Raw genomic sequence first — 24,060 nt, 5'->3', positions numbered from 1 at the left:
AGGAGCCACCATTCAAGCCCCTGTCATGACTACAGTGCAGACATATCACAATAGCAGGGAAGAACAATAAATAATAATGGACAGTCTGACCGGAAACAATATTGGTACAGTTTCAGACTCGCCGCTCAGCTTGCCAGCTGAGCCAGGCTAGAAAAACGAAAATGGCAAAGTGAATGAGTTGCGAGTATAAAGATGCAACAACAAAACCCAACTGGAGTTCTTAGAAAATGTTGGGGCCTTCTTGTCAATGGAAGAGGCACTCAGTAATTAAATCCAATACTCTTTCGGATAGTGAGATTGATATCGTGGTAAGGTGGGTGCTTGTCCCAAGCTCTTGTTTTAGCACCAGTGGGTGTCAAGTTACACACAGCCAGAAAACAAATCAGCATAGCCGAACGAAGCACAGGACAATCGCATCCGTAAAATAGCCGATGTTCCATATTTTAATTAGTTTTTGATCTCACTCTGCGCAGCACACAATTCATAGCAGATGATTGTCCCTTTTTGGCTCCTTTCGCAGATGACTTGCCAGTCTGTTCGTCGTTTTGTTTCTGTCAGAGAATGATACCTACCTAGTAGCAAACAAACTCATTATTATTCCCTCATGTTAGCAGACGATGCGTCTGGTAGCGGTATTTTATAGCGAGTTCGTTTCACATGCACTGGCACCGTTCGAGTTCTCTCCCAGAATGCATCGCACTCGCAGAGTGTTGCACGGAGAACTGGACTCAAACAAATTCGCCAAATGCACCAAGTGCGGAAGACTGATGCTGCCGCCTTCTATGTTGTAGAAAGAATACCGACCTCAAACCGAAACTGGCGCCTTGCTGTTCGGAGTGTTGGGTGGGAATGCGAGAGTACAGTCGCTACCAACGTTGGTCGCTGCAGCCTGTAGTTTATAGTTGCGATGACTTCAAGCAACTCGGCTGTCCTAGGGATAGTTACAGACGGCGTAAATTTCCGCAACCAGCTGTCTACAAAGCAGCTGGTTGCGATCTTTCAATTCTCATAACCGTTAACACTGAAGAAAATGGATGATGCTGTCCGAGCAGAAGCTTGATCCATTTGAGTATGGCATTATGCGTGGACCACTGAAAGGGTACGCCTTAAAACTAGTCTGCTGGAATACCCAGCAAAACTTTTCGATTTCAATCGTCATTACAGGTGGATCAGATATTAGCTTTGGTGAGGGCGTCAAGAACGAGAGCTTTCTCGAACAAAATATGACGGGGCAAGTTAGCTGAAGTAGGTAAATGTTAAACATGATGATGTTGCCCAAGCCTCGGGTAAAATCACTAAATTTAGCTTTCTCTGATGCTTATTGGGCAGTCAAAGTTTCTGCTGGGGCAGTTTTGTCGACAAATGTTCAATTTTTCACCCGCACACGTTGGTGATAAACATCTTGGGGGCCGCTGATGCATTTGTTTTGAGCATTTCTTTACATACTGGTATATAGCAGCGTTTTTACGGCAACAGAGCGACTTAAAACCTCCAAATAAAGCACGGTTTGTCAACGGAATCAACGCGAGCTTGAACTGTGAGCGTCTCGCTCACAGTTCAAGCTCGCGTTTGATTCCGTTGCCCGCGGGACCCAATTTCTATCAGAAAATCTACTTTTTTTCCTTTCAGTTCCGCGACACATCGTAGCAGACAAGCTTTCGTCATCTGCTCCAGCACCCTGCCGGCCTAGCCGGAGCGAGGCACGACGGGATTGCATTTTGGAGCAATCTCGATTTTCTCAGTGCAGCGAGTGCATGCACGCGTGGGGTGTCAGCAATGAAACGAACTCGGAGGGTGCAACCACTCGTGGAGTGCCGGCTGAAACGAACCCGCTCCACGCTGCGAGTGGACACGCGTGGGCACGAGTGCCGTGAAACGAACCCGCTAATACTTCTTCAGTGCAAGCCGGTTGAGACCTCAACGACCAAAATCGGGCTCTCGGTGAGATGGAATGGCAAACTGAGAAGGATTTCATGACCAGGGGCCAAACAAATAACAGGTGCATTGTATGGTGAGAGTATTAGCACCGAGAAGTTTGGGTGGCGACCTTTTACAGCGAGCCGGGGTGACGTCATGCTGAGGACAAAATTTACCCCCTCACTTGCCCTACAAAGGCCGAGACGGCGTTAGCTGTCAACATATTACTTTCGTTTTTTTTTGTTTTGTTTTTTTTGTGCGCATTTTACGTAGGAAATGTGAATTATTATATGCGGCCTTATTGAGGTATGGTCTGTAGCTGCAGGCGAAACTTCAACCAACATTCCGAGCATGGTTTCCAGGGCAGACAGTGCATGAATCACAGCTGGTATATGAAAAGGAAGAAATGCCACCACACTTGCAGGAGCATTGCAATATATTTACATCTCACACAATCAACGCTGCTGATGATTCGAATAAATTAAGAGGTTTTTTCAATTTTGTTTCTAAACAAAAACGTCTCAGCGAAAAAGCTGCACTCTGCTCGAGCAACATGTTAAATATATTCGGGGCCATGGGGAGAAAATTACAAGTGAGACCGCCCAAAGGCCTTTGACTTAAATGCCATTTGTATGCCCGCAAAGCGGGGTCTGATGTTCTCCTAAAGCGCGAGACAAATGGACGGCAAAATTGTCCAATCCGACAGTCCGAACGCCGCTCCGAATTGAGACACTCGCACACGCTTCCGACCTTGCAAGCGACACAACGATCCGTTCGGCTCCGCCCAGGAGATCCAACTTCCAAGCACTCCAGCGGAGGTCCGCGTTCATAGATCTCTGGTCCCAGATTGATGGTTTAGCTCGCACGAGCGAAGCTAGGAGCTCGTTCTTGTTAGCGCGTGCATTCTTTGCCGGGGCCATCTTTCTCGAATGGATCAGCGGGATCCACGCGTCCGGCTTCCCGTCGCCCGTCCCGTTTTCTTATTCGTCCCGACAGACCAAGTATGTCATCATGACGTTCGCGCTAGCTGTGCTGTCATTGGCTGGACACATCCGACAATCCGTCCGCCGTGCGAAACTATCTGGCGCGTTTGACGCATGTCGGATCGCCGATCTGACGCCTGAAGCGACCAAATTTTTCGGATCAGGCAGTAGTTCTGTCGGATCGGACGTCGGATCGGATGGATTTTTCGCGCATGTGTCTCGCGCTTAACTCATGAATCTGCAAAGAACAGAATTTCAGTGTCTGAAACACTTACACCGCCGCTTCCACAACCCCTTGCACAACCGCCTTATATCGTGTGGAGGGGGCGGGGGGGTTCATCGACGGAGTTGCCTCCACCGATAGCTTTCCATACTTATAACCCAATTATAAAGGTAAACGTGACAAAAACGGTTGGAAAAGCTATGAAAATTCTGTCGGCAGAAGTCTCACCCAGCGACTTGTACACTGGGTAAACGAAGCCCCGCTTCTCAACGTGCTTACAGCTCACAACGGCCGATGTTGACGGTGCCTTTCCCATCCTTAGTCTGACTGTCCATGCTCTCTTTAATCTCGAAGTTTTCGGGTGGTAGAATATGATACCAGCTTCTTTTTGGAAATTGCATTGCAGCGCTGAACAGTAGGTCAGCATGATCACAAACCTCCGATCGTGAGGAAACGGGCGCAGGGAAGCCAGCCAGATGCCAGAACGTGAAGCGGAGTCCGTCACCAGACGTCACGGTACACCTCACCCAATCAAGACGTGGCGACCGCAGCGACACTTGTGTTTGCTCTGAAGACTAATAGTACGCCGTGCAAGCAATACCATTGATCTCCACGACAATTTGCTGGATCGCGTGTCTCCGCTTGGTCGTTGCAGCTCAGGTGCGGCCACCGGATGGCCACCTTGGGACAAAGATTATCAGTCAACCTTTTGGAGCGTTGCGGAGGCTGGGCGGCAGTAAGCTGAAGACATGTTTTCTGCTCGTTCGTTGTCATTTACCGAAGAAGTTTGTTAAAACCCTGAACGCTGAGAATTGCGTTTGAGAACACGTGGAAATTTTTACGAAAGCTCAGCACCGCAAGAAAGAGGGGCAACTCGTCTAACGCAAGTCTTACCGTTCTGGCGGCATGATCAAAGCTTCCTTGGCATGCCAAAGTGCTGCATCTTTGTCTTCGCACGCTTGAATACCGATCAAGAATTAATGCCGTGTGGATTTGTTTCGTGAGTGCAAAGTGCATGAAGATGCATGTGCCTCTGGAGCCGCATTTTACTTTACTCTTACGACTGTATTTGTAACTTGCGGCACTTGCGGTTCAGAAACGGGCATGATCCAGTGGCGACAAAGGAGGGGTAGGAGGCTATGGCGACGGCGACAGATTGCACACAACCATATGGACGGGCCACGTTTGACAAACTTCAGATATCGCCGCTTCATACTTTTGCCTTCGAAAACCTACCTTCTTCCACAGCATTGCTCTATTTGTGCTGTCATGTGATCCATTTGAGTAGATTTGGAACATAGCCATGGTTAATACATAATAGCAACCACCGATTTCGTTTCCTATTGATAGCAACTCGCTGGAACAGCTGGGTGATAGAGAAGACGCCTATGTGCGACATACCTTCAAAGCTCTGCCATGGCATCGATTCTTGATAAGTATCCAAGCGTGAAAAGGCACAGAGACGCAGCAGTTTGGCAGGCCAAGGAAGCTTTGATCACGCCGCAAGACCGGCGAGACTCGACGTTCGACAAGTTGTGCCTTTTTCTTGCGGTGCCGCGCTGTTGCAAAAAAATTTCATGCGTTTTCAAAGGAAATTCTCATTTTTTACACATTGCGAGCATTTGGCGCTCCTTTCACTAAACAGAGGGGAGCGCCGCCGGAGACTGACACTCGAGCGTGCTCTTCGTGCTCCGAGCATTTCTTGGAGCACAAGTGACTTCTTTGCGCTCCGTGATGTCACGTCCACAAACAAGATGGCTGTGCTATTGTTGAGATTGTTGAAAAATAAGGCGTAGCCGGACAGCTGCTCCTTTTCAGTCCATTAGGGGTTAATCCAGCAGGTAAAAACAATTTGATTTGAAAGCCAAGACAGCAATTAGCATTCCGGAAAAGGTTTGTTCATGTGCCTTGCCTGAGAACAAAGTGATCTATCGAACGAGCGTGCTGATAGCTCGGCGACAGAAAAGTTGCCGAGAAGACAGTGGGACGGCTGCCCTTTTTAAACTGCTTAGTCCAGCTGCAGCGAATAAAGATACTTAGATTGGAAAGCCGAAGCATCAGTCAGCATTGCAGGAAAGGTTTGTTCGTGCATCTCGCCTGAAAACGAATTCATCTATTGAACGGAAGGTTACCGACAGCACAGCGACAGAAAAGTTGTTGAGATGAGAAGACAGTCGGAGCGCTGCCCTTTCTAGGATGCTTTGCTCAGAGAATCAAGATACTTCGAATGGAAAGCCGAAGTATCATGTTCATGTCTCGCCTGAAACGAATTGACGTGCTACCTATTGAACGACAGTGTTCCGGTATCGGCATAGCACATCAACAGCTTCCATCGCATTTCGTCTAGCTGCAATACGGAACCACGAAATATCTGGCAAGTGTGAGGGTTTCGTGCGTCGACAAACGGGTTCAAGAATGTTGTCTTTAATTCAAATATAAACAGCTTGCACGGTCAATAAATAGATCAGCCAAGGTGCCTTTCCCCGCACGTGCTTGAAGCGAGTCACCAAACCTCTCAGAAATACTTAAACGTTCGTAGAAACTTCATAACATCGCCATCTCTCTTACTTTGTACCCTGCCGCTCTACACTGGCTTTAATTAATTTACCACCGAAATAATTTTGGCTTCTCCCACCCGTATCCACGAAATGCCAGGTTCGTCATAACCGTGCGGCGGGAAGGAGCTTGTGCAGCTCGTCAATAGATTCGGTGTGTCGCGCTCCTGTACGCCATGCGCCATTTAGTTGCTGTGCCTGGAGTATGAAACTCGGAGTGTCAGAGTAGGAGTAAAAGAGTGTGGACTTAAAGGGGAGCTGCAATCATACTTAAGCGTCTACCTCTTTTGCGGTTTCCACGTCTCTTTGGGTTCGGGCAAGCCAGCGGGCACGGAGAGAATAACTAAATATCAGTGAGTCATATTTTAACCGGACGACGCGGAAACCTCCTCCACCTACGAGGGCGACCCGCATTGCCGAAAGCGCGGAATATGTGACGTCTTTGGTCCTGGGCTTACTACTGGTCAGAGCCGCTAAAAGCTTTTTTTTTAGTCGATACAAAATATAAGTGTCGCGAACCATTTCAATTATGTATGAAAGTAGTTTTTGTTCAGTATTTTAGATCAGAAAAGAAACAAATGCAGTTTATAAAGTACGGAAACAAGAAAAGACCCGTCGAAAAACCCGCCACCAAGCGGTGAAAAAAACGGCGCATACAGTAAAACCTCGTTATAACAAAGTTGAAGGAGCGGTCGTAATTATTTCGTTACAACCATTAGTTTGTTATAGCCAATGTTCATTTCTCCCCACTATTAGCAAGCAAGGGGAATTATGATTGCTTTGTTATATCCATTAGTTTGTTATATCCCGTTTTGTTACAACGAGGTTTTACTGTACTAGAAAGGCGTAGTGGGATGAGGCTCCGACGAACAATGGGCTTAGAAAGGTCCCGGATGTACGCGGTGGCGCTGCGGTCGTATACCGGCTCGAGGATCCGACCGGTTCCGAGCGTTCCCAAGGCTTTCGGCGCGGGCTTGGCTGGCGATTTGACCCTTTGGCGGTATGGCAGCGCGAAGTGGCTCCCGTTCTGAACTGATCTTTACCCCGTGTTTGCCGTCGTTTGTGGCAAATGAATTGTTATGCCGAATTAGTCTTTAATCGCGCAACAAATGCAATGCGAGCTGCCCTGGCCGCCCGCTTCATACAGCCTAGTCAACACGTGCTTTAGTGGCACCCTCTCGAGCCATCGACACTGAGTGCGGCAGCCGTGAGCGCTCGATGAGCTCACTACTTCACGGCCACTCAAGCCAGGACCTACGACGTCATGATGGATGTTATTTTTTGCTTGTTTTTGTAAGTCTAATTTGCCTATAACTTTTAAAATAAAGCGAAATTTGAGAAAAGAAAATTTTCTTTAAATTACTACGTTCAGTGCGCTCAGGTTCGGTCCAAATTAAAAACCAGTCAAAAAGTTATTGCAGGGCCACTTTAACGCTCCCAATGACGACAAACGAGCAAAAAACATGTCTTCAGCACGCTGCCGGCCAGCCTCTGCGACGCTCCAATTTTCCGTGTCCCAAGATGGTCGTCCGGCAGCCGCAATCACGGAGCGGGGAAGCGCAATTTAGCAATTGTCGTAGAGATCAGTAAAAAAAATATGGAATGCATACCCTCCTAGCATCCATCAGGTAGGGATAAGCATTCTGTGCAGTCTATATGCCCATCAATATCAACGCATGTAGCCATTTGCAGGCAGTCGCATCCATTCGAAGATCAATCTGGCCTTCGTCAGGCACCAGCTTTCGCTCTCAGCACACAGCCACTGTTGGTGGGCTTCGAGGCTGCTCGCATCTTCACCCTCCACAGGCGGGGGGCAGCCTCGGTCTGTAAATGTAGAATATGAATATGGCAGGTATTATTTGATAACACTTTATGTTTTGGCCGTGTAAAGAAAATCTGCATTCCATTTTCTAACATATCTGTTATGGAATAACAAGGTCAGGTGGAACGGCTCGAGTTCGCTGACTGAAAGACAGAGGGCTTATCCTGAACCAATATCCTAGCAGCCTTCGATATTGGTGTGGGGGGAGAGAAGGCTGAACCTCTAAAGATGTCTTCAAATGATTCTCTAATTGCTTAACTCCAAAGTTTCAGGCTGCTGCACTTCAATATTCTGAACTTTTTCCAACATATATTTGCGCCGTCGCTAACCATGTTTCATTTGCCAATTTTTTACACGCCCCTTCTCCTCCAATCAGAACAGCACGAGAGTCCGCCGTGAACAGACTTGGCATCATCGTGTGTCATATATCCCCGATGATTGCCTTCCCCACTAAGATGCATTAAAGCCAAGGCTCGAGCACAAGCTCATAGCATCGCTAGATGGTCGCACTGCACGAACCCTCGTGCAGCTTGAGTATCTACTAGTACTGGTAAAAGCGAGCGAGTTGAAAATGAATACTTAAAATCGAAAAAATAAAGCGCGAGGGACAAGCACAGGACAACCACGTAAAGCCTGGTCCAAACAGTTGCGTTTGACCGCGTTGCGGCTGCGAGAAACCAGGACATCCCTGCTGCTTATATCGCGTGCCAAGATGATTCTTTGAATTGGAATCCACGCTTCATACGAAGCACAGATGTGCCGGTGACTCGTTTCCGGTTCTAAACGCAACGCAGACAAACACACTCAAACTCAAGTGTCGGAACCGACCTTTACGGTACAGGCTCACAGTAAAGCTGTGAGCCCGAACCGTCTCGCACGTCTAGCCTTCGCTTTAGTACATCTCAGGATGAGACGGAATGTATAGTAATAGAACCGATGTGGTCTCACCATTCTCAGCAGAAGTGCGTGAGTAACCCATGCTATTTTCGTGGTCGCTTGCACGTAAACAACCAAGGAGCTGGTACACAACGCCGGCATTCATCTGGCTTGAAAACAACTTGAGCGTTGGCTTGGCTTGGACAGCTTGGATGTCAGCTGCCCATTGTGCTTACTTGAACTACTTGAACTTCACGAAATCCTCTAAATTGAGCAGGCTGCTTCTTGACTTCTGCTGTCGGCGCGTATGTCTGCAATTCGGCGGTTTCCGAGTTCGACGATTCGGAAATCATGGGTGTACCACCGCAACACCCTCTTAACACGATTTCGGTAGCCGTAGGGTGTAAAAAGGATGTACGAAGGGTGTAGGCCTTTCCGTACACCCTTGAATATTCAGAAATCATGTAAAAATGGTGTAGGAAGGGTGTGAGCTCGGAAAAACACCCTTTTAACACGAACATGGGTGTTGAAATTTTTAGTGTGTACTGAGAAGGTGATGACGATTTGAGGAAGAAGAGATATATCACTGAGTTGTTAGTCAGCGCTGCGAGTCTGTATAGACGCTTTGCAGCAGCTGTGCATGGACGCCGCCATAACTGACCTTCAGTTTTTGTTTCCTCTTATTCCGTTTATTTCACTTCATCATTACCCTAGCAGGCCAGGTAATTGCCATATTAGATTCAACTGTGTCCTTTTCTAAGGCATCGGCCTTTGTAGAGTATCGTCAACTACCGTTTCAGTTGCTCGGCATCTCGGTAAGACAAGAGAAGGTCAGCAATGGCGGCTGTAATTTGGCGCGTGTGCAAAGCATCTATATCAGCGCTGTTCCATCCAAATTGATGATGGCAGCAATGCAAGGCAGTGACAAAGGTTAGTGTGTTTTTAAATGTAGTACTTCTTCGAAATGGCGGAAAGCAATGAACGGCAATTTCGGCGGGAAAGATGCCGGGGCGTAAACGAATGCTTCGAGCTTTTCTACTGTGCGAAAGTAGACTCGGTAGCAAGGGTATCTTCCTCGCACGAACATTAATTGTGATTTATTTCTAGACCATCTTAGCTTTCTGCTGTGACTGTCATCACAAATCAATGTTTTAGGAGCAGTGAAATCAAATGTTGAGTGCGCAAACAAAGCTGACGTGAAGACCAACTTCAAAGTATGACTGCGCCACGCTGGAGAGAAACTGAAAAAGCTGCAGTCAAAGGCCGTAGGTGTTCGAAATGATGGTAAGTTTCTCACATTACCTGCTTTTATTATTAATACTTATGGAATTGATCTTTTTCTGTAGATCCCGCTGACTATTTGGACCAGTGCTGGCCAAGATGCGAAGCCAGACTGCACGTCTGGTGCAGACATTGAAAAAAGTCATGTATAACTTTTGCTCTCCAATAAAGTATTTCTTGAACAGTTACCTTTGTTTGCAATAATGAATGGCACGATCATGCTCATAGTTACAGGCTAAGAACATAGCGCAAGGAAATACGCAGAGGAGAAAGCCGACAGGATGCTGGAGGGGAGAAGTTTTCTTCTCTCCTTTTCAGCATTCCGCCAGCTTTCTTCCTCCTTTCCCTTGCCCTATGTTCTTAGCCTCTCACTGACTAGTAATCTAGAGTTAGTGTGTGAATTTCACTTTAAAATAGTGCACAACAATGCATTTTTTTTTCTGCAGGCAGCTCTTGCAGGCATCTTCAGGTTTAAAATCCAGCTGGAGAAGACTGCTGACTGGGCGAGTTGGTAGTTCATGTCGAGAAACGTAACAGCGCACAACTAGAGAAACACTTGCAAACTCAGACACACCAAAAAAGCGCCGAGTGAGTGTTTTTTTTTTTTGTGTCTGAGTTTGCTAGTGTTTCTCTAGTTGTGCGCTGTTGCGTTTTCCGCCAGTTGTAGAAAACCTAGAAACAATAAAAATGAAAGCATCCTAATAGCTCAGTGAACACTAGCTGCACCTGCAGTGCATTGTCCTAAAAATGTACTAGAAAAATCCTTGACTGCCCTCCTGAGGACGTTCTGAGGATGTCCTGAGGCCGGACAATAGGACGTTTCTAGGATGTTTCCAGGATCATTTGAGGACATCCTCAGGACATCATAATGTCCTTAAAAGGTTGTCCTGAGGACATCCTGGGGATGTCCAAGTGTTGTCTGGGAAGGAGCTTCGCCCCTAAAAGCAAAAGTCTTGTTTTATGTGCAGTGCCTCTCTCCAGAAGAGCCTGCATCCATTGCCGAGATGGCGGGTGTTCTCCACAAACGAGACAGATCATAGAAACTATGAACATTGTCAGGCTATATTGCCAGGCGCGTCGCCGAGCGAGCATGTGCGTGGCCGAATTGTTACCGCGTTTGACTGTTGCGCCGAAGGTCAAGGTTTCAATCCCAGTCAGCGGAATGTTCCTATATTTATTCTTTCAACTTGCCGCTCTCGTAAGTTCGAGAAAATTATCGTCTGATCAAGTTCCGAATATTCCACGCGCCGAAAGTTCTGTGCCGAGTGTTCCAGTAATCCACAAGGATACATAAGGGACTCCGCAAGGGGAGCGGAGTCAGCCTCGCCCCAGCGTTCGATCCTGGTGTTTCGCCACCATCGACGCTATCTTTTTCGATTTCGTTTGGGGCATAATGTAGGAAATAGCGCGAAAGTAAGCTCACTGGCATAGAAAACACACGCACACCAGAAAAAAGGTTGCCAGGAAAAAGGCAGCGCAACGTGAGTGGCCCTTTTTTTTGGTGTGCCTGTATTTTAGTGTGAGAGAGTTTACTTTTGCGCTATTTCCTACAATATGAAGCTTGAATTAGTTTTTTTCATATAAAGGAGGAAAAGAATATGCAGATAAAGTAGAATGCAAACCAGAGTTGAGAGGCAGCGCAGTGTATGCCCAATTCACACTGGCAGCCTAAAGCAGGCACGTAGCAAGGATTTTGTTTCGGGGGGGGGGGGGGGGGGGGGGGGGGGTGGGGTGGCGCCGCCCATGACAGAATTCCGTATGAGGGAGAGGAGGGAGAGGAGGTAGAAAAAAAAATATCGGAAGGTGGCCGATGCCCCCTCCCTCCCCCCCCCCCCCCCCCCCCCCCCCCCCGAAAATAGGTGCCTTTGCATTCGGCGAATGAGCCCGTGCTTTTGAGTCGCGAGCGCGTGCCACGCGCGGAAAATCATGAATTGATTGGCCGCAGATAATAATGGTTCCTTCGCTAAAGGTACCTTTACGGTCATGTGAATTGGGTATTAAAGTTCTTTCTTTGTGTGAGTGAATTTTTGAAGTGTGTCTGTTCTTGTGCGCTGTGAAGTGAAAGCATGCATGATCCGCCTACTCGCCCAAGCTGCAGTATTGATTAAATCATAGGAAGCATTCACAGGCGGCCATATCTCTGTGCGTGGTCTCTGAGCGCGGGCTGACGGCGAGCTTCCATAGTTTTTTTGCAGCGTGTATTTTTTATTATCGAGCGCCCGGACTTAGTAGAGTAGTAACGTGAACTCATTCTGAACATGCGCTTTAAACACCACCCACAAATATGGCGTCCAGTAAATAATCCTATAAATTCACTAGGCTCTCCTATTAAAATATCCCATTAATACACCGCGTATACGTTTATTTAGTGCTTTTTATCCAGGTAAGATTTTTTGGCGTTTCATTAAAACGTAGGAGTGCGCGTGGAAGTCTTCGATCAACGCTCAAAGTACTGGGAGCACGGGCACCTTAAGGTTTGTCTTCATTGCCTCAGAAAATTGTCCCCAGGTGCAAAACGGTTTTTCGGGGTGGAAGTGATGTAACTGGTTGAACGACAAAGCATAAAATGAATTGTTTAGATCCAAGTGGAATGTAAACTTTATAACAAAAAAAAATTGGTTTGAATCCCTTACCTTTGATACCTTCCAGTAGAAAGGAAAAAAAAGTAATTTTGTATTCCACCCCAATCGAGCTACATCAGAATTAATTATGGCGGCCGTCACAAGAAAGTTCTACAGCGCACCACAGGTCAGAGCACGTGGAGAGATTGAGCGTCATGCCGGCTTGTGGATAGTGTACTGAGTGAGTCACGTTAAATGGTAGATGTGTCGCGGACTTGGCGAAACAGCCATTAACATCGACACACCACGAGCCATTTCATGGACTGTGAATCGACCGACATCTCCATCGGTTTTGGTACGTCATAGCTCTCGCCATGGCTCCTGTGAACCGTAGTAATTTACTTGATGCCGACCCTCTGCGGGTCTGCGCTAGCAGGCCACGAGGGTGCTACCTCCTGCGCTTGTGGCGAATTCCTGTTGACTACAGTTATGGCGGCGTGGCGCATGCGCGGAACACCCTTTGAGATTAGTCTATTTTTGTTGGTGAAACTTAGGCGGAAATGTGCTCGGCGCATGAAACATTTCGAGATTGAACGGGTCTGAAGTCATCATTACGCTCAACGTTTGTGCTTCGCAACTAAAATCAAATGGCGTGACTTACCAACAGGGTGCCCAGAATGTGGTTCGTACTTCCAGAACAGTCAGCTCGGAGTCCTGAAATTGCGGAATGAATTTGAGCGTACACCCTGAGGCATGTGCTGTTTCTGACTTACGGTTACTTGCACGAGTGGACGATTTTTCATATGGACAACTCTCAAAGACTGGGCTAAATTCGAGGAACTTTCGTCAACGCGCATTTGGCTTCTTAAAAGGCTTAACAAATGAAGTCGCCGTCTTACTGAGTAGGATCGCTCGTGGCAGGTATGATCTTTTTCCTAAAGGGAAACTCCGCTACATTTTGTCTAATTTTTGCAATCTCACTGTTTCTGGTGCCACATGTGTTTCTAAATTAAGAGCTTCATTTTTCTGTGGTGCCTACTGAGGTTTTGTATAAATTCAGCCTCTAAGTTGTGATCTGATTGTCTATTGCGAAACAGAAACTTCTAGCTCGAGAAACGGCAACCGTTTTTATCAGCTGCATGGATCACCTTAAATTTGTACTATGCATTTCCTGGGATGCTTTGACTATACATTTAATTACGATATTGGCTGAAATATTGTAGTTTAGAATTATTAAAAAAATATATCTAACTCGGAGGACGCTAACAGACAACCACACTGTTTCAGCTGGCAAGGACAAATGTTTATTTTGAGATAAGAAATATTCGCGCATGGACCAGCTCAAGTAACATCGATATGTTGTATATGTGTCGTGAGAATGTGGCCAGTGTTGTATACAAGTTGGAAAATATGAGGAACCTGTTGCAAATCAGTATTTAACAAAACAGTGAGTAACCCTTTAAATCCCCAGCGTCACGGTACTGTTTAGAACTACGTGTTTATATGTAATATTTCCCAACTCTTTGAAGAGGGCTGACTGTAAGACGTTTTCTGAATAGTGTCATTTAAATATTGTGTAACTCTAGCGTGCGCGATGTATTCTGTACATTAGGGTATTACTGTTGAAGGCAACAGGTCCGGATGCTTTAAAGAGCAGGCTTATTTCTTTAGAGTGTGATTGCTGCAAGCTCAGTGTTTTTTACGTTATGCCTCCTAGAAATATTTAGTCTTTCGATAACTCACCATTGCCTAACTTTAAGGTGACCGTTTCAAATGTAGGGTCGTCTAACCTCTTATCTTCTGATTATGACATGAAGGCGTCGAACGTAACGTGGAACTGACAACATTGTATGACTGCAAGAAAATAGAGACACTGATCTCTATTGTAGCAGGCTGGATCGCGGTCGAGGCTTCTCTTACGGGGGTCAAGTGACACCGCTGGAAGCCATCCCTTGACAGTAGCTGGTGCTGTTGCGATCGGCCTTGGCCGGGGCCGCGTCTCTTCCTTCGCCCTCTCTTTGTGCCCGCCCGACCGTCTTGTTTATAATCGGAAACCACCCGTCTGAGCCGTTGTTGATGCTGTTAAGACCCGTCTCGACCTCCCTGTGTTTGTGGAGATCGAGCTTGCATTCGGGTGCGGACGACGACCAAGCGAACGTCGAGACGGTTGGCGTGCGATCCGAACCCTTTTCGCACGTTCGACCGAAACCGGAGAAGCGTTTCTCTTGGGCCTCGGCTCAAGGGCATCAGAACCGACGTTCCCGTCGGTGTGCTTGGTCTACGGCGTCTGCCTGGCGTATGCCTTCCACGAGAACGTTGCCGTCGGTGTGTTCTGTCTACAACGTCTGCGTTCTACGAGAACGCCAGACAGAATCCGACCCTGAACAGATGGACTGTATGTTGTGTCTGAGTCTACCGTACGCAAGACAATCCCCTACTAGTCGCCCTCAATTCGGAGAAGAACGACGACCGAGCATCAGGGCCGAGAGGAGGAGGCTGACGTCGAGGCCAACTTTGGAATACGGCCCTAACCAACTAATGGCACGGCAGCTCCAGAACACCGATTTTATTATATAAGGACCTATACGCTGCCCATTCGGTGCTCTTCGACGATGTAGAAACTTCTGTATATATATGTAATTAAACAGAGTTAACCGTGAGAGACCCTCCCGTCTCCTGCTGATGTTCCTGCCTGGAGTCAGTTTGCGATCCCTGTCTTCGCCTGGCCCTGCCTGAGGCTGCCTCGGGAACTCCTTGGTCACAACAATGCATAGGACTCAAGAGAAAACGACAAAAAAAAAATCAATTCCCCCGCTCCTAAAGCGTTGTCGGCACTGAAAGTTTTTGGCTGCTGCTTTGGAAGCCAGCGAAATAGCTTTTGGACGAACATTAAAACTGACAGCCCTCACAGATCTTATAAATCAGTGTTTTGCTGTCGAGAGTGACTCCGCTACGCGAAAAATGTAGTGCAGCGCATTGAAAGAACAGTCACCTAGAGTTACTGTGGAGTCTGTGGCGGTTTCGACAGGTTGGATTTAGCAGACAACAAGCTTCTAGGAACATGATTGTAAACCTGAGACTGGGCAGAAAGAGAACACAACAGAAGGTAGTAAAGAAGGAGGCAACGTCTCAAACTCAGCTGCAAAGTTTATTTCGAACACGCCTTATATACCCCATCCCCAACGCCGTCTCTAAAAAAAAAAAAAAAAAAAAAAAAAAACATGACAAGAGGACAATGACACTTGGGTAAACCTTCTCTTATCTCTCTTGACTTCGGCTGTGGGACACTCACACAAAGGGTCACAATCTAGCATAACCACAGCCATCCTGCGAAAGTAGGTGAAATCACTACTGAACACAAAGAAAGGGTTTGACCTTCAAAGGTGCGTTTCATCTAACAAATCACTCAGTCCAAGGAAACAATACTATACAGTGTTAACAGCCGGAACTGGGGCCATCTAAAAAAATGAGAACGACATTGCCCTCCTACCACAAACCACAAATGGATAACACTTCGACTTTCTCGAACAAGTCCAAGGATACACACATAAACAACACTAGTACTACAAAAAAAAGAAAAGTTTTACAAGCGTAGAAATTGTTTACATTCGTTCCCAAACTGCAATGACACCTTACTTATACAGTTGCCAGACGTTGTTATACGAATCGTTTCTTGGACTACACGTTTCATATCATTGCGTTATTTGTGAATTACTTCCGTTTCAGGCCAGTTGGCTTTACAATTATTACACTCTAGAAGGTGCCTGGCTAACTCGGAATTGGACGCGTTGTTTTTCACATTCCGTTTGTGTTCCGTCAGCCTATCATTTAGACATCTCGACGTCTGACCTACGTATTTAAATCCACACTCCAAAGGAATCTCATAAACCCCAGAATTCTTACACGGTACCGACTTCTCGCGATGTGCCTTCTGGCAAACTTCCTGTTTCGATTCAAAAGGTGTAAGCTTGCATAACTTAAAATGGGATGTGAACACTGTTTCTACGCCAAACCTTTTCGCCGACGCTTTTATGTTATGAGAAATATCGTGAAAATACGGTATAGCAACTTGTCGGTCCCTCACAGTTGGTTCATTCCGCTTGTCTCTGATTTGAATAGAAATTTGCCGTTTTAGAAAAGTTTCCTCATACCCCGCGTCCTCCAGTCTACCCCATCGTCTTTTTAAACCTTGACTCATGAAATGGGTACATGACCTTTTTAGCGCATAACCAATTAATGATTTCACAACTCCCGCCTTAATAATTTTAGAGTGACAACTTTGTCTCGGAAGCACCGGTTTAGAAATTTTCTTACCATATTTACCTGAATGCGCAAGTCCAAAAACTGCAACAAGAACATGTTGCAGTTTTTGGACTTGCGCATTCAGGTAAAAAATGGCTTATGTTGGGAATATTGTAAGAAAATTTCTAAACCGGTGCTTCCGAGACAAAGTTGTCACTCTAAAATTATTAAGGCGGGAGTTATGAAATCATTAATTGGTAATGCGCTAAAAAGGTCATGTACCCATTTCATGAGTCAAGGTTTAAAAAGACAATGGGGTAGACTGGCGGACGCGGGGTATGAGGAAACTTTTCTAAAACGGCAAATTTCTATTCATATCAGAGAAAAGCGGAATGAACCAACTGTGAGGGACCGACGAGTTGCTATACCGTATTTTCACGATATTTCCCATAACATAAAAGCGTCGGCGAAAAAGTTTGGCGTAGAAACAGTGTTCACATCCGATTTTAAGTTATGCAAGCTTACACCTTTTGAATCGAAACAGGAAGTTTGCCAGAAGGCACATCGCGAGAAGTCGGTACCGTGTGAGAATTCTGGGGTTTATGAGATTCCTTTGGAGTGTGGATTTAAATACGTAGGTCAGACGTCGAGATGTCTAAATGATAGGCTGACGGAACACAAACGGAATGTGAAAAACAACGTGTCCAATTCCGAGTTAGCCAGGCACCTTCTAGAGTGTAATAATTGTAAAGCCAACTGGCCTGAAACGGAAGTAATTCACAAAGAACGCAATGATATGAAACGTGTAGTCCAAGAAACGATTCGCATAAAAACGTCTGGCAACTGTATAAGTCAGGCGTCATTGCAGTTTGGGAACGAATGTAAACAATTTCTACGCTTGTAAAGCTTTTTTTTTTTTTTTTGTAGTACTAGTGTTGTTTATATGTGTATCCTTGGACTTGTTCGAGAAAGTCGCAGTGTTATTCATTTGTGGTTCGTGGTAGGAGGGCAATGTCGTTCTCATTTTTTAGATGGCCCCAGTTCCGGCTGTTAACACTTTATAGTATTGTGTCTTTGGGCTGAGTGATTTGTTAGAGAAAACGCACCTTTGAAGGTCAAACCCTTTCTTTGCGTTCAGTAGTGATTTCTCCTACGTTCGCCGGGTGGCTGTGGTTATGCTAGATTGTGACCCTTTGTGTGAGTGTCCCACAGCCGAGGTCAAGGGAGATAAGAGAAGGTTTACCCAAGTGTCACTGTCCTCTTGTCATGCGTTTTTTTTTTTTTTGTAGAGACGGCGTTGGAGATGGGGTATATAAAGCGTGTTCGAAATAGACTTTGCAGCTGAGTTTGAGACGTTGCCTCTTTTTTTACTAGCTTCTGTTGTGTTCTCTTTCTGCCCCAGTCTCAGGTTTACAATCATGTTCAACTTACACCAGCTCGCCTGCACTCTGACTATTTTTTCGTTAAGCTTCTAGGCTTTGCTACGCGGAATTTTCTCACTCCCGGAAAGTCGCTGTCAACGTTGAACTTTTTCAACATTCATCAACCTCTGGGCTTCCCCGGAGCGGTCTCATTGACGGCAAGTTACTTTGTTTACTCCACTACGAGACCAAGCTTGCCAGCTCAGCCGCGTGCTCCGGCAAGTTTGACATTTTTAATCGGCGTTCGAACACTTGACACATACCGATTTGGTCTCCAAACAGCTGATATAATGATTGCGGCCCATCATAGAATACTCTTCTTCGAGCACAGCGTACAAGCTTCAGTATTCCTTCTTCTGTTTATTTCGCCCATAGACTTGCGTGTATTGCCTGGTGTCAAGTAATGGCCGCCGGTGGTGCCACCAACGGGCTCCCGATCTGCGATTTAGCCTACTACAATAGAGATCAGTGGAGAGAGCGCCTCGAAAGCACACCACGCAAGAGCGCCAGTAGGAGAGCGCGCGACGCTTGAGCTCAGCAATACGAGAGCGCGTGCGATTAGAGCGTGTGTCATGAGCACGCTAAACGATCTTAACGCGCGTCTCGAGAGCGCTATCGGGGACGAATAATGGGCGATCAATGTTTTTTTGCGATCAATGCGATCAATGTTTTTTTCTCGCCCGTCTCTGTGTCCTTTTTTTTTTCTTCTTTTCTTTAGCTGGCAACAGCAATTACATGCAGGAGGAAGGTGTACGACGCGTTGGAAACATGGCCGAATCCAACCATAGCCTCTAATGTTCATCTCGGTGCGCAATTCTGTCCGGGAACATTTTGTGTGAGATGAATTCGACCAGGAGTCTTGTTCTTTTTTTTTTTGCCTTCTTTTGCCGGTGTTGTAAGAAGGTTAGTCGATCTTAAGAGCCAAATCGGGTTATTCGTTTGTAATTGCCATTGAGAGTGAGATGGCCATACCTTAGGATAAGTTTGGGGCATTTCCAAGTCGTTGATTGGAATCGGCGGCAAATTTTCTGAAATAAATTTTGCCTGGTGGAAACGTAACGCAATATTTCATATTAAACATAGGGAAAATCATCGTATTCATAGTCTATAAAAGCGTTATCTAAAAAAAAAAAAGTGCAAAATTGTCTCAACATTTGCATCGAGCGTGCAGAACATGACCGTTTGAATGCGGCCTTCTTTATTGAATTGGGACCCTCTAGGTAGCGGTATAGTTTCTAGGGAGGCTCTAGTGAGGGTGGGCGCAACCCAAAACATGGAGAGCGTTTTCTATTTAATGGCGGCGCCTGAGGGAGAGGATTCGAGAAAGGATATGCGCCAATGTTGCCTGCATGAGAGCAGTCGCCCGCTCTGTTGCAACTCTGTTGCTCCATGCGCCTTTCCTCCTCTCTCCTCCCATTGCAAGCAACAAACGCCCTGGCGCAGCCTCTCTCGCTTCCTCCTCGCTCGAAAGGAGAAGGCAGGGTTGCCAGACAAGGAGCAACGTCCAAGATGGCGGAATTTACCATTTTTCGCGTTGAAAAAATACTTAACCTACCGCAACCGAACTGGTGGCTATGGAAAAGTAATCATTTATACATTGTGTAAATTATTCAAGCACCTTAATGGGCCGTTATGACCTGAGTTAGAAAAGAAAACGGCCCTTTGCCCCATAGACTCCCAGCAAAATTTAGCAATTAAATGGCGTCCATGTCGCGTGATCCCCGATCTAGGAGTTGCACCCACCCTCACTTGAGCCTCCCTATACCCCTCTCTTGCCGTTCCAAGGAGCGCACATGTTCTCACATGAAGAGCGCTCAAGTCTCGCGTGCTCTCCCGTCGGCGCTATCGGGTACTGCGCTTTCGAGTTATACAGGCTCGACAAAATTCAGCTTTTTTCATACTGCTGCCTCTCCGAATTTAAAAGGGCCGTGCAACGATATTCGGAAGGGTGGTTCCTTACTTCGCATAACCTTACATGCACTAGTGGGACCCAAGAATTCTCGAGGCGTCTTCGTGGCGGTGAAATTCCGAGGATAAAAGCGGACCTTTGCTTTGAATCTCTCCTTCGCAAAGCTTCATGCCAACAATGAGATCCCCAGGAGTAGGTCACCAAACTTTGCGGTCTCCGCTGGGACGATATTTGAATGGTGCTCATCCAGTGGGCACGGAGGCTGCGTGGCCATTTGATTTTGGCTCGTGTCAATCAATGCCTCGAGATGCATTCGGGTAATGGCTACTGCGCAATCGTTCGGATGACGGGAATCGCCGAACTTTAACAAATCGTGGAAATCAAGGTTCGCCTTGTGCTCTGCCAACCCCAACGCATGACTACGTTAAAACATTGGCGGCGTATAATCGGCTCCAAACCACGTGACCAGTTTTTATAGCTGCGAGTTGAGGAGGTAAAAGTTGGTTTTTAACTGATTTTTTCTGCGACTTCCATTGCGTAGAGAAATGAGCAACGTGTGTTTCATAGGTCAAGGAATAATTCCAAGCTGTATTTAGTTGAAAGAATAAATTTTGTTGCATCGCCCCTTTAACTTAAAAAAAACACAAAAAAACTGCAGTTTTGAATTTGGTTTTGTCTAAGCCAAACTCCTTGGTAACTCTTGGTAAGAATAAGCATAGCTAAGGCTGAAGCTTAAGCTAGTTTGTGCGACATCTTTGAAAGGTTACAACAGCAGAAACGACGAGGGAAGAGAAGCAGGGCAGATACACAGCGCAGTGTCCTTCTGCTTCTAGTCCCTCGTCGTTTGCGCTGTTTTAAAGTTGGTACGAAATTGAATCTACAACCTTTGCTAGATAACGTGACTGAAATGTTGTGTAACCGTGGTGCCCGCGGTCTTTTTAGTACAGGCCCTTATCGTTTTACAGACATAACAAGCGTGACACTGCTTAGCGCGCTTTTAATTCGTTGCAGCGAGAATGTAGCCAGCTAAATATTTCACAGAATATGATTGGTTCCCTTCATTAAACTAGGCCTAGCAGGTCATTGGCTGGACCACATTGCTCGACTATAGCCGCCCCCCCCCCCCCCCGCCCCCCCCACGCAGCTACAACCTAAATTTAACTCTTATGCGTCTTTACATCTTGACGAATGAAGGCGACGAATGTCCCGAATGAAGGATGAAGGCGACGAAAAGCCGAACAGTGAACTGAAAATAAAGATTTAATGGGCGAACTTGTGCCAACCAAAAATAAATAACGAAAGAGCGTCGAGGTAGCAGAAAAGCGGGCGGCGGTTCGGCGGCACTACAGAGCGCTAGCGAAACTGGGACTCACTCGACAAGGTCGCGGGAGCCGCTTATCTACCCTGCGTCACTATCTCGAAAGTTCGGCAAAGAAGGTTCGAGCGTCGCGCGCTCGGGGCGAGGATGAACTGGCACTTTCGAGAATAACAAAGCAAAAGGAAAGTTACGTCTGCTGCGGGAATGACCGGGAATCTTCTAGAAGTCCGTGACCGAGCGTTGCCTTCTCGGCTCTGCGGGTGGCATTATCCCCCCTTTAAAAGTGCATCGCCCCGATGCAAAACGAAAGGAAAACGGAAATGGCTAAAACAATTACGGCGAAACAAAACAAACATGCAGTTTCACAATCCTAACGCGCGTAGAACGGCTTGAGTCGAACTACGTGGACGACTTCGGGTCGTGGCTGGCGGCGTCCTGATGGGCGAGTTCCGTCGGGGAGCACCTCGTAGTTCAAGTCCCCAAGGCGGCGGATGACCTTGTAGGGTCCGAAGTAGCGTTTTAACAGTTTCTCGCTGAGGCCGCGGCGGCGAATGGGCGTCCACACCCATACCCTGTCTCCGGGCTGGAACTCCACGTCGCGGCGGCGAAGGTTGTACCGGCCAGCGTCCACACGTTGCTGGTCCTTTATTCGAAGACGGGCTAGCTGGCGTACTTCTTCTGCTCGTTGGGTGACCAGCTGGGCGTCGTCAGTGCCGTCATCCGTCGGGTCGTGGGGCAGCATGGCGTCGAGCATCGTCGTCACCTTTCTGCCGTGCACCAGCTGAAAGGGTGTAACGCCGGTAGTTTCTTGAATCGCCGTGTTGTACGCAAACGTGACGTAGGGCAGCACTTCATCCCACGTCTTGTGTTCCACGTCCACGTACATAGAAATCATGTCGGAGATGGTCTTGTTTAGTCGCTCCGTCAGCCCGTTGGTCTGCGGGTGGTATGCCGTGGTCCGGCGGTGGTCGGTGTGGCTCAGGCGGAGTATCTCTTGTGTCAGTTGCGCCATGAACGAGGATCCTCGGTCCGTAATCAGGACTTGGGGAGCGCCGTGTCGGAGGACGATAGACTCCACGAAGAATTTGGCTACTTCCACGGCGGTCCCCGACGGGAGTGCTTTTGTCTCGGCGTACCTGGTGAGATAATCAGTTGCCACGATTATCCACCGGTTTCCCTGCGCCGACGGTGGGAAAGGTCCGAGAAGATCCATTCCAACCTGCTGGAATGGTGCAGTCGGGGGCGCGATCGGTTGCAAGAGACCTGCCGGCTTCGTCGGTGGTTTCTTGCGTCGTTGGCATTGGTGGCACGAACGGACGTAGAGGTGGACAGTCTTCGGAAGCTTGGGCCAGTAGTATTTTTCTCGGATTCGAGCAAGAGTCCTACTGTAGCCAAGGTGACCAGATGTTGGGTCGTCGTGGCAGGCTTGGAAGATCTCTTCTCGAAGACTAGCAGGAATCACTAACAACCACGTCGAGTTGTTGTCCCCGAAGTTTTCTTTATAGAGAATACCTCTCCGGACGGCGAATCTTGGCAGGTCACGTGAGAAGGCTCGGGGAATCGTACCCCCTCGTCCCTCCAAGTGGTCGATCAATGCATGCAGCTCAGGATCGTCCCGCTGGAGCGCTGCCATGCCGTGAATGCTCACCGCGCCAAGAAAGTGGTCGTCGTCGTCGTCTTTGGCACATCCGGCAGCTGACTCGACAGGGGCTCTGGACAGGCAGTCGGCGTCGCTGTGTTTTCGGCCTGACTTGTAGACCACGGTTACGTCGTACTCTTGCAGTCGTAGGCTCCATCGAGCGAGGCGTCCCGATGGGTCCTTCAGGCTCGCTAACCAACACAGCGAATGGTGGTCGGTGACCACCCGAAAAGGAGTCCCGTACAGGTATGGGCGGAATTTCGTGATGGCCCAGACGACGGCCAGACATTCCTTCTCGGTCGTTGAGTAATTGCGTTCCGCGTTCGACAGCGTCCGGCTAGCGTATGCGATCACGCGCTCCGCACCGTCTTGTCGTTGGACCAGTACCGCTCTGAGTCCTGTATTACTGGCGTCCGTGTGGACCTCCGTTTCGGCTGATTGGTCGAAGTGGCCGAGAATCGGTGGTGACTGGAGCCGTCGCTTTAGTTCGTCGAATGCCTGTTGTTGTTCTTCACCCCAGTCGAAGTTCACGGCGTCTTTCGTAAGGTGCGTTAGCGGCGCAGAAAGCTTGGCGAAATCCTGAACGAATCGCCGGTAGTATGCGCAAAGTCCAAGGAATCTTCGGACGGCAGTTTTGTCGGTGGGCGGTGGAAAGGCCGCTACGGCGCGAGTCTTCTCAGGGTCAGGACTTACACCTTCGTTGCTCACCACGTGGCCCAGGAACTTCAGTTCTCCGTAGGCAAACCGGCACTTCGTCGGCTTGAGGGTGAGTCCTGCGGTCCTGATTGCCTCTAAAACGGCCCGAAGGCGTCGTAAATGCTCGTCGAAGTTGGCCGAGAATACCACGACGTCATCGAGGTAAACGAGACAGCTCTGCCACTTGAGGCCTGCCAGGACGGTGTCCATGACACGTTGGAACGTTGCCGGCGCCGTGCACAGTCCGAAGGGCATCACCTTGAACTCAAACAGTCCGTCGGGCGTGACGAAGGCAGTCTTTTCTCGGTCTCGTTCGTCGACTTCGATCTGCCAGTAGCCACTCTTAAGGTCCATCGACGAAAAGTATCGGGAGTGGCGCAGCCGGTCCAGCGTGTCGCCGATGCGGGGGAGCGGATACACGCCTTTCTTCGTGACCGCGTTGAGCTGCCGGTAGTCAACGCAGAATCGAAGCGTTCCGTCTTTCTTCTTTACCAGCACAACTGGAGAGGCCCACGGGCTGCTCGAAGGCTGAATGATGTCGTCGTTGAGCATCTCCTGTACTTGTTCATGAATGGCCTCTCGTTCCTTTGGGGAGACCCGGTACGGCGGCCGATGCA

The 24,060-nt window shown here is 47.8% G+C and overlaps 1 protein-coding gene across 1 annotated transcript in view; it reads right to left on the bottom strand.

Annotated features, from left to right (window-relative positions):
• The window catches only part of LOC8041303 (putative phosphoenolpyruvate synthase), a 394,011-nt gene that overhangs the window by 300,061 nt on the left and 69,890 nt on the right, over positions 1–24,060 (bottom strand). Inside the window, exon 7 of the mRNA XM_040214093.3 lies at positions 12,880–12,932. Coding sequence (XP_040070027.1) covers positions 12,880–12,932 — 53 coding nt within the window. The remainder of the gene's footprint in view (positions 1–12,879; positions 12,933–24,060) is intronic.

Source organism: Ixodes scapularis, unplaced genomic scaffold (assembly GCF_016920785.2).
Source record: "Ixodes scapularis isolate PalLabHiFi unplaced genomic scaffold, ASM1692078v2 PGA_scaffold8__174_contigs__length_109621045, whole genome shotgun sequence".
In the NCBI taxonomy this organism is placed as follows: domain Eukaryota; kingdom Metazoa; phylum Arthropoda; class Arachnida; order Ixodida; family Ixodidae; genus Ixodes; species Ixodes scapularis.
This window is presented reverse-complemented; position numbering and strand designations above follow the sequence as displayed.